This window comes from Eucyclogobius newberryi, unplaced genomic scaffold (genome assembly GCF_026437365.1).
Source record: "Eucyclogobius newberryi isolate DKJ021-1_F unplaced genomic scaffold, fEucNew1.0.hap1 SCAF_15, whole genome shotgun sequence".
Taxonomy (NCBI): domain Eukaryota; kingdom Metazoa; phylum Chordata; class Actinopteri; order Gobiiformes; family Gobiidae; genus Eucyclogobius; species Eucyclogobius newberryi.
This window is the reverse complement of record NW_027315779.1, coordinates 12,655,499-12,669,311: the sequence shown is the minus strand read 5'-3', so window position 1 is coordinate 12,669,311 and position 13,813 is coordinate 12,655,499. Positions and strand designations below refer to the sequence as shown.

At 45.6% G+C, this 13,813-nt stretch overlaps 1 protein-coding gene across 2 annotated transcripts in view; it reads left to right on the top strand.

The window, feature by feature from the left end:
• rapgef6 (Rap guanine nucleotide exchange factor (GEF) 6) overlaps positions 1-13,813 on the top strand; it is a 180,399-nt gene that overhangs the window by 31,706 nt on the left and 134,880 nt on the right. For both annotated transcript variants that reach the window (XM_072446055.1, XM_072446054.1), the window contains exons 2-4: positions 3,511-3,581; positions 4,597-4,653; positions 7,677-7,760. In XM_072446055.1, coding sequence (XP_072302156.1) covers positions 3,511-3,581; positions 4,597-4,653; positions 7,677-7,760 — 212 coding nt within the window. The remainder of the gene's footprint in view (positions 1-3,510; positions 3,582-4,596; positions 4,654-7,676; positions 7,761-13,813) is intronic.

The following is a 13,813-nucleotide window of genomic DNA, read 5'->3' as shown; positions in this document are numbered from 1 at the left end:
TGACCTTGCACCTTGAAGTGTCCGGAATGACAAACAAGGACGAGCTGAAAACTTCGGCGCTTTTACCGGGAGAGCGGCAGGAAATGTCAATGAGAAGCAGCCGTGACATTTTTCTGTAAATATCAAGATCAGATCTAGATTCAAGGTCAATGCGGTGTGTTCGGGTCGAGTTTGTGGAAACGCGGAGGAGCTACGGTCTGCTCTGCGATTTTAAAATGAGTTTGTGTGTGTGTCCGATTTCATTTCCTCACTCGACTTCTCTGTGAATGTGAGCCGGATTGTTCGAAAACACAGGGAACATTTTGTAGTTATTTTGAAAAGTTTTGCTGGTCTGTTGTGATGTCTGTAACGAAGCTGTAAAGTTAACCAGAAAACTACAAAACTATAACTTTATTGCCTTGATTGCAACACGACAAGTTCCAGATCTTTTTGTATCTTTTCATCAAACGATATACTTAACTTGACGTATGACGGGTTTTTACCATTTTCTAATTCTGACTTTTTTGGTGTATTTATTGCTGTTGTACGTATGATTTATAGTTTTACACCAATTGAGCAGGTATTTATGGAGAAAAGTTGAAAAATTGGAAGAGAATGACAGGAAGTGACACCACACCAGTCACACTCCTTCCATTTTATGAATAATTTACACAAAATAAACAACTTTTTTTTACATTCTAAACATTAATTCAGAAAAATAAATGTGCCCTCACACAGTATATTTTCATTTGTCAAATAAGAAAGTTGTGCCGTTAGATGAGTTTGGTAGGAAATTTTCGAGTCGGGTCGGTCTCTGGTCGGTCTCGGGTCAGAGTCGTGTCGGTGTCATGTCGTGTCAGAGTCGCGTCGTGTCGGTCTCGGGTCAGAGTCGTGTCGGTGTCATGTCGTGTCAGTGTCGGGTCAGAGTCGTGTCGGGTCAGAGTCGTGTCAGTGTCGGGTCAGAGTCGCGTCGTGTCGGTCTCGGGTCAGAGTCGTGTCGGTGTCATGTCGTGTCAGAGTCGCGTCGTGTCGGTCTCGGGTCAGAGTCGTGTCGGTGTCATGTCGTGTCAGTGTCGGGTCAGAGTCGTGTCGGGTCAGAGTCGTGTCAGTGTCGGGTCAGAGTCGCGTCGTGTCGGTCTCGGGTCAGAGTCGTGTCGGTGTCGTGTCGTGTCAGTGTCGGGTCAGAGTCGTGTCAGTGTCGGGTCAGAGTCGCGTCGTGTCGGTCTCGGGTCAGAGTCGTGTCGGTGTCATGTCGTGTCAGAGTCGCGTCGTGTCGGTCTCGGGTCAGAGTCGTGTCGGTGTCATGTCGTGTCAGTGTCGGGTCAGAGTCGTGTCGGGTCAGAGTCGCGTCGTGTCGGTCTCGGGTCAGAGTCGTGTCGGTGTCATGTCGTGTCAGTGTCGGGTCAGAGTCGTGTCAGTGTCGGGTCAGAGTCGCGTCGTGTCGGTCTCGGGTCAGAGTCGTGTCGGTGTCGGGTCAGAGTCGTGTCGGGTCAGAGTCGTGTCAGTGTCGGGTCAGAGTCGCGTCGTGTCGGTCTCGGGTCAGAGTCGTGTCGGTGTCGGGTCAGAGTCGTGTCGGGTCAGAGTCGTGTCAGTGTCGGGTCAGAGTCGCGTCGTGTCGGTCTCGGGTCAGAGTCGTGTCGGTGTCGTGTCAGTGTCGGGTCAGAGTCGTGTCGGGTCAGAGTCGTGTCAGTGTCGGGTCAGAGTCGCGTCGTGTCAGTGTCGGGTCAGAGTCGCGTCGTGTCGGTCTCGGGTCAGAGTCGTGTCAGTGTCGGGTCAGAGTCGCGTCGTGTCGGTCTCGGGTCAGAGTCGTGTCGGTGTCATGTCGTGTCAGAGTCGCGTCGTGTCGGTCTCGGGTCAGAGTCGTGTCGGTGTCATGTCGTGTCAGTGTCGGGTCAGAGTCGTGTCGGGTCAGAGTCGTGTCAGTGTCGGGTCAGAGTCGCGTCGTGTCGGTCTCGGGTCAGAGTCGTGTCGGTGTCATGTCGTGTCAGTGTCGGGTCAGAGTCGTGTCAGTGTCGGGTCAGAGTCGCGTCGTGTCGGTCTCGGGTCAGAGTCGTGTCGGTGTCATGTCGTGTCAGAGTCGCGTCGTGTCGGTCTCGGGTCAGAGTCGTGTCGGTGTCATGTCGTGTCAGTGTCGGGTCAGAGTCGTGTCGGGTCAGAGTCGCGTCGTGTCGGTCTCGGGTCAGAGTCGTGTCGGTGTCATGTCGTGTCAGTGTCGGGTCAGAGTCGTGTCAGTGTCGGGTCAGAGTCGCGTCGTGTCGGTCTCGGGTCAGAGTCGTGTCGGTGTCGGGTCAGAGTCGTGTCGGGTCAGAGTCGTGTCAGTGTCGGGTCAGAGTCGCGTCGTGTCGGTCTCGGGTCAGAGTCGTGTCGGTGTCGGGTCAGAGTCGTGTCGGGTCAGTGTCGGGTCAGAGTCGCGTCGTGTCAGTGTCGGGTCAGAGTCGCGTCGTGTCGGTCTCGGGTCAGAGTCGTGTCAGTGTCGGGTCAGAGTCGCGTCGTGTCGGTCTCGGGTCAGAGTCGTGTCGGTGTCGTGTCGGTGTCATGTCGTGTCAGTGTCGGGTCAGAGTCGCGTCGTGTCGGTGCCGGGTCAGAGTTGGGTCGGTGCCGGGTCAGAGTTGTGCCGGTATCGGGTCAGAGTCTTGCCAGTATCGGGTCAGAGTTGTGCCGGTATCGGGTCAGAGTCTTGCCAGTATCGGGTCAGACTTGTGCCGGTATCGGGTCAGAGTCGTGCCGGTGCCGGTGTCTGGTCAGAGTCGGGTCAGAGTCGGGTCAGACCACCTCGCTGGAGGACTTTACCTACTCGATACCTGTTTTGGGCTGAAGGGGGCAGCAGAGTGCATGTCTCCTATAACTTTAAAGATTCTTAGACTTCTGGTGAAATACTCTTTTTCCACCAACACAGTTACAACAGACGCCTGAAGAACGATACAATGAACCATGATTTCTCTCGGACCCGATGCCTTCACTGACGATGCGGTTAATGATAATACAGTAATGGTGCACGCTGGCCCTCGCCGCTCCGCATCGGCCTCTTCATGTTTGACAGCCGGCGCTGATAGAAGCCTATTTTAGTCTGTGGATGGATATTTATATCTGTGATACGCCGGCCCGTTCACGCCTCTCAACTTGATTTACACCCACACACACTCTAAACAATGAGCTCATCTCCGGGAAGCCGCGTTCCCTTTTTCGGGTTCCTCGCGGCGTGTTTACATGCGACGCGTCCCGGCTGTAAATATCCGCCGCAAACGTCGAAGTTACAGACGTAAAACACACGCTCATTTTCTTTCCGTTTCTATGTAAATAACGAGGTCAGAGGAGCGTTGAAGTGACCAGCTCGCGGTCAGATTTCACAGCGTTCGTGTCCAGTCTCAGTCTCTGTTATGACACGGCTCACTTATGTTGATTGAATGTTTTGTTGAAATTCTTGCATTTGTCTCGGTGTCGTTGGATTATTGTTTAAAACGTCACCGCTCTTCACTGTTCCAAAGATTCCGCCGCGCTTTAAATGACATGATTGTGTCTGTTTGGTTTCAGGACCTCCACACGATCTACTCCCACCTGTATCACATGGACGTCCTCGCCCACCTGCGAGAACATCAGCTGCGGTCAGTCGCAAACATACAAACCAAATATATAAGATAATAACCTGTGGCAAAAGATCTATTAACGAGGCATCGAAATCGGGGCCTCGCGGCGTCAAATTGGACGTTTTATTAAGAGTGAGACCAAACGACGGTGAAATTTTGAATTGACTCTCACTGCTTCTCAAGTTTGTGACCGACTTTACCAAACTGAACTTTCTGAATGTCAAAATAAAGTTAAACGTGACAAAAATGGTCAGATTAAAATGGTCACGATTATGTTGAGACCTGTATAATCACGATTATCGATTAATCGAATGATCTTGACATCCTTAAATCAGAATAATAACTGTTACATTTGTCAGTGACCAGAGTTTCACAAGCGAGACATTTTCTCTGCGGATTTGGTGCCAATAATAAAATAAAATAATACAAAAATATTACAAAATAAATAATACATAAAAATAATAGAAAATAATAAATAAAATATAATAAAAAATCATGAAAAAATTATAATAACAAATCATAAATAAAATATAATAATAAAAACATATTTAATATTAATAATAATACTAATAATAATCATACAAATAATAATATCAAGCAGAGTAAAACAAGTATAAAAATAAAACAATCTAGATCCAATTACAATAAGTGATTTAAAAGCTAGAGGAAATGGAAATCATCTTTTTCTTTTTTTTTAAATCTTCCAGTTCTTAAATGTTCTTTTTTTTATTTGTATCTAGGTCACAAATGTATGTCTCCTCCCCACAAATTCATCAATCTAGAACATTTTAATGATTTCTTCCTCCAAAGTCTCCAAATGTTAATCTTAATTAATTTCTGTGAAACGTCAATCACGTCATTGGGATGAAATATTGATATTGTCTCCCTGAATTCTGTATACAAACAAAAATATGATACATTTACTTGTATTTTATGAGATTATTAAATAAATACTGATAATAATGACAATAAAAACATAAACATGAAAGTGCCTGTTATAACTTGTGTTCTTTTTTTGGTTTGTTTTTTTCAGGTCGATGTGTACGTCAGCACGATACGAGCGACACGGCGCCAACCACATCCTGTTCTAGTGGGTTCCTCTGACCTCCTCTGCACCTTCTGCCCCGTCTGACCTTCTCCTCTGCACCTTCTGCTCTGTCTGATCTTCTCCCCTGCATCTTCTGCTTCATCTGACCCTCTCTCCTTAATTTTCTGCTTCTTCTGACCTTCTCTTCTTCATCTTCTGGTTCATCTGACCTTCTCTTCTTCATCTTCTGCTTCATCCTTCTCTTCTTCATCTTCTGCTTCATCCTTCTCTTCTTCATCTTCTGCTTCATCCTTCTCTTCATCTTCTGCTTCATCTGACCTTCTCTTCTTCATCTTCTGCTTCATCTGACCTTCTCTTCTTCATCTTCTGCTTCCTCTGACCCTCTCTTCTTCCTCCTCTGCTCCGACTGACCTTCTTTTCTACATCATCTGCTGCATTTACCTTCTCGTCCTCCTTCACACCCTCCTTAACCTCCTTCCTCTTTGTCCTTCCTCCTTGTCCTTCCTCTAGGCATCCTCCCTTGCTCCTATAGTCACCGGCCCAGCTAGCATTCTCTCGTTCTGTCGTTCTCTCGTTCTGTCTTTAGTTCTGTCGTTAGTTCTGTCTTTAGTTCTGTCGTTAGTTCTGTCTTTAGTTCTGTCGTTAGTTCTGTCTTTTAGTTCTGTCGTTAGTTCTGTCTTTTAGTTCTGTCGTTAGTTCTGTCTTTTAGTTCTGTCGTTAGTTCTGTCTTTTAGTTCTGTCGTTAGTTCTGTCTTTAGTTCTGTCGTTAGTTCTGTCGTTAGTTCTGTCGTTAGTTCTGTCGTTAGTTCTGTCTTTAGTTCTGTCTTTAGTTCTGTCTTTAGTTCTGTCGTTAGTTCTGTCTTTTAGTTCTGTCGTTAGTTCTGTCTTTTAGTTCTGTCGTTAGTTCTGTCGTTTGTTCTGTCTTTAGTTCTGTCTTTAGTTCTGTCTTTAGTTCTGTCGTTAGTTCTGTCGTTAGTTCTGTCGTTAGTTCTGTCTTTAGTTCTGTCGTTAGTTCTGTCTTTAGTTCTGTCGTTAGTTCTGTCGTTAGTTCTGTCTTTAGTTCTGTCGTTAGTTCTGTCGTTAGTTCTGTCTTTAGTTCTGTCTTTAGTTCTGTCTTTAGTTCTGTCGTTAGTTCTGTCGTTAGTTCTGTCGTTAGTTCTGTCGTTAGTTCTGTCGTTAGTTCTGTCTTTAGTTCTGTCTTTAGTTCTGTCGTTAGTTCTGTCTTTAGTTCTGTCGTTAGTTCTGTCGTTAGTTCTGTCTTTAGTTCTGTCGTTAGTTCTGTCTTTAGTTCTGTCGTTAGTTCTGTCTTTAGTTCTGTCTTTAGTTCTGTCTTTAGTTCTGTCGTTAGTTCTGTCTTTAGTTCTGTCGTTAGTTCTCTTTAGTTCTGTCGTTAGTTCTGCCGTTAGTTCTGCCGTTAGTTCTGTCTTTAGTTCTGTCTTTAGTTCTGTCTTTAGTTCTGTCGTTAGTTCTGTCGTTAGTTCTGTCGTTAGTTCTGTCGTTAGTTCTGTCTTTAGTTCTGTCTTTAGTTCTGTCGTTAGTTCTGTCTTTAGTTCTGTCGTTAGTTCTGTCGTTAGTTCTGTCTTTAGTTCTGTCGTTAGTTCTGTCTTTAGTTCTGTCGTTAGTTCTGTCTTTAGTTCTGTCTTTAGTTCTGTCTTTAGTTCTGTCGTTAGTTCTGTCTTTAGTTCTGTCGTTAGTTCTCTTTAGTTCTGTCGTTAGTTCTGTCGTTAGTTCTGTCGTTAGTTCTGTCGTTAGTTCTGTCGTTAGTTCTGTCGTTAGTTCTGTCGTTAGTTATGTCGTTCTGTCGTTCCATCTGTCGTTTCGTTCTGTCGCTCTGTTGTTCTGTCGCTCTATCGCTCTGTATGGCTCCGTATTGCAGCTCTGAATCGCGGTGTAAGTGACGGAGGATTACTTGCCTAAACTCCTCGCGCGTGGCTAAATGTGCCGTCCACTAATGGCACATTACGGAGCGGCTCTATTGCACTTGGCACACAGCGCATGCATTTGTCTTGATGCAAAACGCAGCCCCGGCGTTTAAGCCTGGAACGTACGCTCGGTTTGCATGTGCCTGATCGCACGCTTTAGACTTGAAGAATTTATGACAATTACTGTAGTATTCGACTTGTCAAACAATTATCTTTAACCAGATAATGATTAAAATGTGCAAATTAAAGGCCTGTAGATTAAAAATATCTACACACAGCAATGAAATAACTTTGTTTTATCCTTTTGATGACATTTTGCTGATTGTTCTGTTGTCAAAGGTCTTTTGGCACAATCCAGATAACGATGATTAAAATAGTCAACGAGGCTCGGTCTGCAGATGGTTCTTAATTCCGGCATGTTTCAAATTTGTTGCATGTTTTCTTTTATCGCCACGTCCTAATCTGTGACGCTCCTTTTCTCCCGTTATTAGTTATAGTTACATTTTGGATGTCAATTGAAAGACCTTAAAGGGTGCAAATGTTTGTCCAATTTTGAGTCCAATTTATTCTTATTTCTGTCATTTTTTGGGGGGGCAATTCCTTGTTATGAACCACAGTAGTCGTGTTCTAGCACTTATTTTAGACCTGGTTTAGTCCTGGCTTTATCGTGGTTTAGAACTGGTTTTGTCCTGGTTTAGTCCTGGTTTGGTCCTGGCTTAGTCCCGGTTTAAACCCGGTTTAGTCCTGGTTTAGCTCTGGTTTAGCTCTGGTTTAGTCCTGGTTTAGACCTGGTGTAGTCCTGGCTTTGTCCTGGTTTAGTCCTGGTTTAGACCCGGTTTAGCTCTGGTTTAGACCTGGTTTAGTCCTGGTTTAGTCCTGGTTTAGCTCTGGTTTAGACCTGGTTTAGTCCTGGTTTAGCTCTGGTTTAGACCTGGCTTAGACCTGGCTTAGACCTGGCTTAGACCTGGTTTAGACCTGGTGTTTCTTGGAAAGCTAAATTATTTAAAAAGTGTGTAAAAAGTATTCCCGGGTTAAATGACGGTTAATTTTCACGGGCTGCAATGCGCTTGAATCACAAGAAGGAAAAGTACATCTGCGTCCAAATGTCTTTTTGATCGTTTTTTGTTGTTTTTCGTCTTTCAGCCCGGACACCATCGCCACCTGCTGGTACATCCTCCTCACGGGGTCGGTGTTCGTGAAGGAGCACATGTACCTGGCCCGCTGCTGGTACGTACTTCCACAAAACCCATCAAAGTAATGCAAAAAAAAAGACAAAAACGCTCTTCAGACGGTAAAACGTGCTGATGACGGGAGCCAGAGTTCCTGTGTAGAATGTACAGAGACAAAGTACTGTCTTCCAGTTTGGTCCTAACGAAGACTCGCTTTGGTCCAGTTCGGTCCAGTTTTGATGTGCCGTGTGTGTGAAATGTCAGTGCGCACAGAGATCTATTATTATTAAACATGGAAACGTGAAATGCGTATGTAACAAGTGTTGTTCTTTTATTAAAAAATCCGATACTTGGTCTCAGGGTAGGATACTATTCCAATAGCACGTTCTTGCTGTATTGAAGTACTTATTTGGTACTACGGAAATCATAAAAACCTGTCCCTCTAACCTTTAAGGCCCTTTAACTTGAGCAAACCAACTATAAACCAATGGCTCCAACAGACCTGGCCAAGCAGATACAGCACTTTGAAACCCGAGGCCGCTTGTCCAAGACCTCGTCACAGTCAAGATCGCTTTATTTACTGGAATATCATTGCGCGGTGTCATTGTAGGCGACGGGGGCGAACTGGTGAGGACGTGTTTGGGTCGTGTACACAAGACCTCACTCGCTTGACGTCCAGGTTCGACGTAACAGCTGCAGGTTGTACGGGCTCCCACTGTGCGCCCCGTGTCTCTGGTTCTTGTTTGATGCGTTTTTTAAAAAAGTGGAGCCGGACGGGCCCGAGCGCTGGTTGAATGAGCAGCAGCTGGTTTCGCCGTAAAGACTCGTCCTTCAGCCACAAAACAAAGCAGCCTCTGACCAACTGCGGCGTAATTAGCCAAACTATCAATGACTCCGGGGCAGTTGGGCAGTGTTTAGCTGAGCGCGGGGTCAGCAGATCAGACAGCAGTGAGGAGGGGCTAAGGGTTTGAGGAGGGGCTAAGGGTTTGAGGAGGGGCTAAGGGTGTGAGGAGGGGCTAAGGGTTTCAGGAGGGGCTAAGGGTTTGAGGAGGGGCTAAGGGTGTGAGGAGGGGCTAAGGGTTTCAGGAGGGGCTAAGGGTTTGAGGAGGGGCTAAGGGTGTGAGGAGGGGCTAAGGGTTTCAGGAGGGGCTAAGCGTTTCAGGAGGGGCTAAGGGTGTGAGGAGGGGCTAAGGGTGTGAGGAGGGGCTAAGGGTTTCAGGAGGGGCTAAGGGTTTGAGGAGGGGCTAAGGGTGTGAGGAGGGGCTAAGGGTTTCAGGAGGGGCTAAGCGTTTCAGGAGGGGCTAAGGGTGTGAGGAGGGGCTAAGGGTGTGAGGAGGGGCTAAGGGTGTGAGGAGGGGCTAAGGGTGTGAGGAGGGGCTAAGGGTGTGAGGTGTGAGGAGGGGCTAAGGGTGTGAGGAGGGGCTAAGGGTGTGAGGTGTGAGGAGGGGCTAAGGGTGTGAGGAGGGGGATTGTCCGTTCCGGGTCAAAACACACTGTACAAAGTTTGAAGCTATTTGAGCGAAATAAGGTGAACACACACAATATATACCAGGGGTGGGCAAACTTTTTGACTCGAGGGCCACATTGGGTTATAAAATTTGACTGGGGGGCCGGGCCAGGAACATATGGTGTGTTTGTGTGAACTAATTACTATAAATTACGCGCAAGATTTGACCTGTAACTTGTAACAAAGCAAACAAATGCAAGGCTCAATATACAAATTATCCGCTTTAGTCCTGCTTTAGACCCGCTTTAGAACAAATCACAGCTGTCTCTAGTGTCCCCTCTGTCCTTGATGACTCTGTGTGAGCTGTTTTACCTGTGTCTTCACATCTGGATCATCTGCTCCTGAGCGCGTACTCGTCGAGTGAGTGTTACGTTGTGACATGAGATATTTACAGATAATGATGCACATGTGTCGTTTGACTCGTGAGTCAGGTCTGGCCAAAAAAGTCTCATTTACACAATAGTGACACGCCAGTCTTCTGAATGCGCCCGCGGTCCGCGCCGCTGCGGGACTAATAAGACTAATTTATCAGTGAATATGATTCTGATTGTAATAAAACACATAGCGTTTTGAAACTAAAACTATAGAGAACACGACGTGTCCCCTGTACAGTGCTTCTACTGTCCACAAGAGTCTTCAATAGTGTGTCAAATTCTGGTGCTTCCCGCTTGATTGCCCCCGGTGGCCGTTTGTGGTGAATTTTATTTTCTTAGATGTTCTTGTGTGCGCGCACTATGTGCGAGCAGTGCGCAATTGCGCAGGCGCGTAGTTTAGAGGGAACAGTGCCATCTCTTGGGGAAATGTGGGCATTACAGGCGAAAGGTAAAATGAACAGCCAGCCACAGTATCGTGAATTTGAATCCCAACTTCGACATTTGCTGCATGTCCTTCTTTCTTTCTCATTCCATCTACTGTCTAATAAAGCCTACAGCCCAATTTTTTTTTTTTTTTTTTTTATTATATGTTTATATTTTTTGGACAAGCTTGGCGGGCCGGATTGAAAGGCCCAACGGGCCGGATGTGGCCCGCGGGCCGTAGTTTGCCCACCCCTGATATATACCGTATTTTTCCGGACTATAAGTCACACCTTTTTTCGTAGTTTTTTATATAAAAAAAGACACTTGTTTTTTATTTTTTTTTAATCTGTTTTAAAATAAATCAGTTTCTGTGCCTAATCTGTGTTGCAACATTGCAATTTCCCCATTTTTGGACAAATAAAGGTTATCTTATCTTATATCTAATTTATTTTTGTAGTTTATTCTGTTATCTGACCCAATTTCACTCAAAGATACTGTTTTCAATTCAAAAAGAGAGTAAATGCAGTGAAACAGATCTAACATTACATCTTAAAATCACCTCGCGACCCCCCAGCGCATGCGTTGGAGACCACCACCGTGTATTTAGAGATGGAAGTGATTGACGTGTGGAATAGTGGGATTCCCGTCTCGTCCCGCCCCTATCGCCCTGAATTCAAACCTTTTTTTTTTTTTTTTGCAGTGCAGGGTGGGAGGAATGCACAAAAGCCATGTGTGTTCGTGCGCCCGCCTCCAACTGCAGCCGGAAATGAGAGCCAGCTAAGAGCGAGGGAGAGGGAGGGAAGGAGGGAGGAGAGAGGGAGGGAGGAGAGAGGGAGGGAGGAGAGAGGGAGGGAGGAGAGAGAGAGAGAGGGAAGGAGGGAGGAGAGTGAGAGGGAAGGAAGGAGGGAGGAGAGTGAGAGGGTAGGAGGGAGGGGAAAAAAAACACCCATGACTGAGTTAAAACCAAACTAGAAACTTTCGACCGCCGAGGCAACACCGCGGGACTGTTTGACCAGCTGGATCTGTTCTTGGGATTTCTTTTACGGACTTTTGCCCGCTTCTTTTCCCCCGCGGATATAATGCTGGATTTTAACGCGTCGGACCGTATTCCAAGCGAGTGGGCTCCCAGGACGTCGCCGTTAGGTTGGTGAAACCCTTTGCTACCGGGTCCTTTTCTGTTGCCGCCGCGATGAATTGGCACGTGCGCAAAGTTGCCCGTACGCGGCGAATCGTCTGTCAACTTTTCCATACTTCTAGCTTCTTAGTTTTTTTGTCCCCCGAACACAGAGTTCACTTTAAAACTCGGAGCGTCTGCCTCTGCTCTTGACTAGCAACACGTTTATTTCGACGCTCGCTGGACTTCAGATACGTTTCGATCAGGAATTCGAGCGTCTTTAACCCGCGAACGCCGGCGCGCTCACACCGCAGAGCTCATTCAAAAGTCCCTCTCTCTTTCGGTTTGCATTCCTTCGTTAACTCGCCGCTTCCTGTCGGTCGTCACGCAGCAACCGTCGTAATGACACGCTTTTCCCCCCAACAGAATGACAGTGGCACCGAGGGTTTATCAACACCGGGAACAATCTGAGAAACACGAATAGCTGCTTATGTTATTGAGCAGAAGTAAGACGTAAGAACACGTTGGGCGACTAGATCTGCGGTCCATGATTTGACGTGCGCTTGTTCCTCCTTCGTGTTTCAGTTTGAGTTCATTTCGAGGGCTGAACACGATGCAAAAACGCCCGATTGCGTTTTTTCCTGACCGGTGTCGCGTGTAGATTTGCATCGAGTCACATTTTACGTTTCGAGCGACCACTGAAATCTGAGCCTCAAACTAATAAACAAATGCAAGAATCGTGTTCGTTGATGCCTAAACTACAGGATTGGCAGCTTTTATGCAGGAAAAAGACGGGATAATTGCCGCCTTCGTGCTGCAATTACGCTGCTGGGTCGTTGAGGCGATTGATTCATGTTCAGTTTCGGCTTTAAAGTTGGCGCTTGTTCTCGCTTAGTCTGGGTTAATACCTCGTCTGAAGCCGGTTTATCCACGTTTAGGCCAATGTCAGACACGTTATAACCCCAATTAACTCAGATTTAACAGGTTGTAAGATCACTTTTTCTTTAGAACCACAAACGCAGATTTGTCCCGGCCTTTTCCTAGTAATGTATACCGTATTTTCCGGACTATAACTCGCAAATTTTTTCATAGTTTTGGCCGAGGTGTGACTTATACTCCAGTGCGACTTGTATATGTTTTTTTCTTCGCTATCATGCATTTTTTGGCTGTTTTTGTCCCTCGCTGTATCGTGTCCCTGCCCCTCTTCACCCCACTAAATGCACCGCTTTAATCGGAGCTGTAACACATTCTGTGGTTCACTGGTAAATGGGACCCGGTGACTCATTCAAAAACATTAGCGTCCATTTGAGTGACAACAAAGGCAACGAAGTGAGTGACCGACACAAAGGTTGAGTGACATCTGGGCCGCTTTACTGTCGCCCGTCGCGCAATGAAGGACAACGCAAATTTACGCAGAGCTCGTAAATTTAAAGGAGGTCGTGACTGCGCTCTGTCAATGTTTCACTTTTGGAGCGAAGAGGAAGCGGAATTTTTGACCAAAAAGTTAATGCGGAACTTGAAGAAGCATTTCCTGTTCCTGAGTTTGATTTTTTTTTTTTTTTTTTTTTCTAATGGTGGCTCAAAGTCGTTCAACACAAGCTCGGTGTCTTTGTTTTGTACAGTCTCTGCTTCACGTTTGGATTTTTTTCACATAAAATAAGCGTGGTTGATCTGGATCCGTCCTGAATCAGGCTGTGGCAGAAAAAGGGGATAAAATGAGGCAACATGACTAAATGAATCAAACGTAAGCTAATAAAACATGAAAACAAACACAATTGTAAAGCATTTAGCAAATTCAGAGGGTTTCAAGAAGACACGGTATTCTCTTTTACCTGGTATTCACGATTAAACTGTAACGTACGTAGGCCATGATTTTACATTTTGCTCATTTCTTGTTTGTAAGCCTATTTTTTATCTTTATCCTATAGCAGATTTAAATTGTTTCTCTTTTTGACTTTATATCGGTTGTTTGTATCATTGTTTAATGTTGCACCAAATCACCAAAGCAAGTTCCTACGTTTGTGAATTCTGTTCGTTGACAATAAACCCTTCTGATTTGGATTAAACGTAATTTCTCCGTCTCGAAAAGCAGATTGTCTACGCAGGGCTTTTTTTTTAACCTTTCATTTGTGAATTCATTGAATAATCAAGCATTTTACCGTATTTTCCGGACTTTTAAGTCGCACCTTTTTTCATAGTTTTGGCCGGGGTGCGACTTATACTTATATTCATACTTGTATACTTATACTCAGGAGCGACTTGTATGTGTTATTTGTTATTTTCACACTTGCAACTGCATTTCATACTCCAGTACGACTTGTATATGTTTTTTCTTCTCTATTATGCATTTTTTGGCTGGTGCGACTTATACTCCGGTGCGATTTATAGTCCGGAAAATACGGTATATTGAGTAATCCAGTAATCATTTCGGTTTATTATTCAATCAAACACGAACCGGTCAAAATTCAACCCTAGATGAGACAACGATGACGACAAAGAATCCGAATCAGGTTTTTTAAAAGGTTTTTTGCCATTGTCAAAGAACAGAATTCACAAACAAAGTAACTTGCTTTGTTGATTCGGAGCTAGCACAGTTATGACAGTTATGACAGTTATGATAGTTATGCCAGTTATGACACCATCCAAAGCTCGAGAAAAGTCCGCTAAAGCGCCATGTTGAGCCGTAAAGTCGC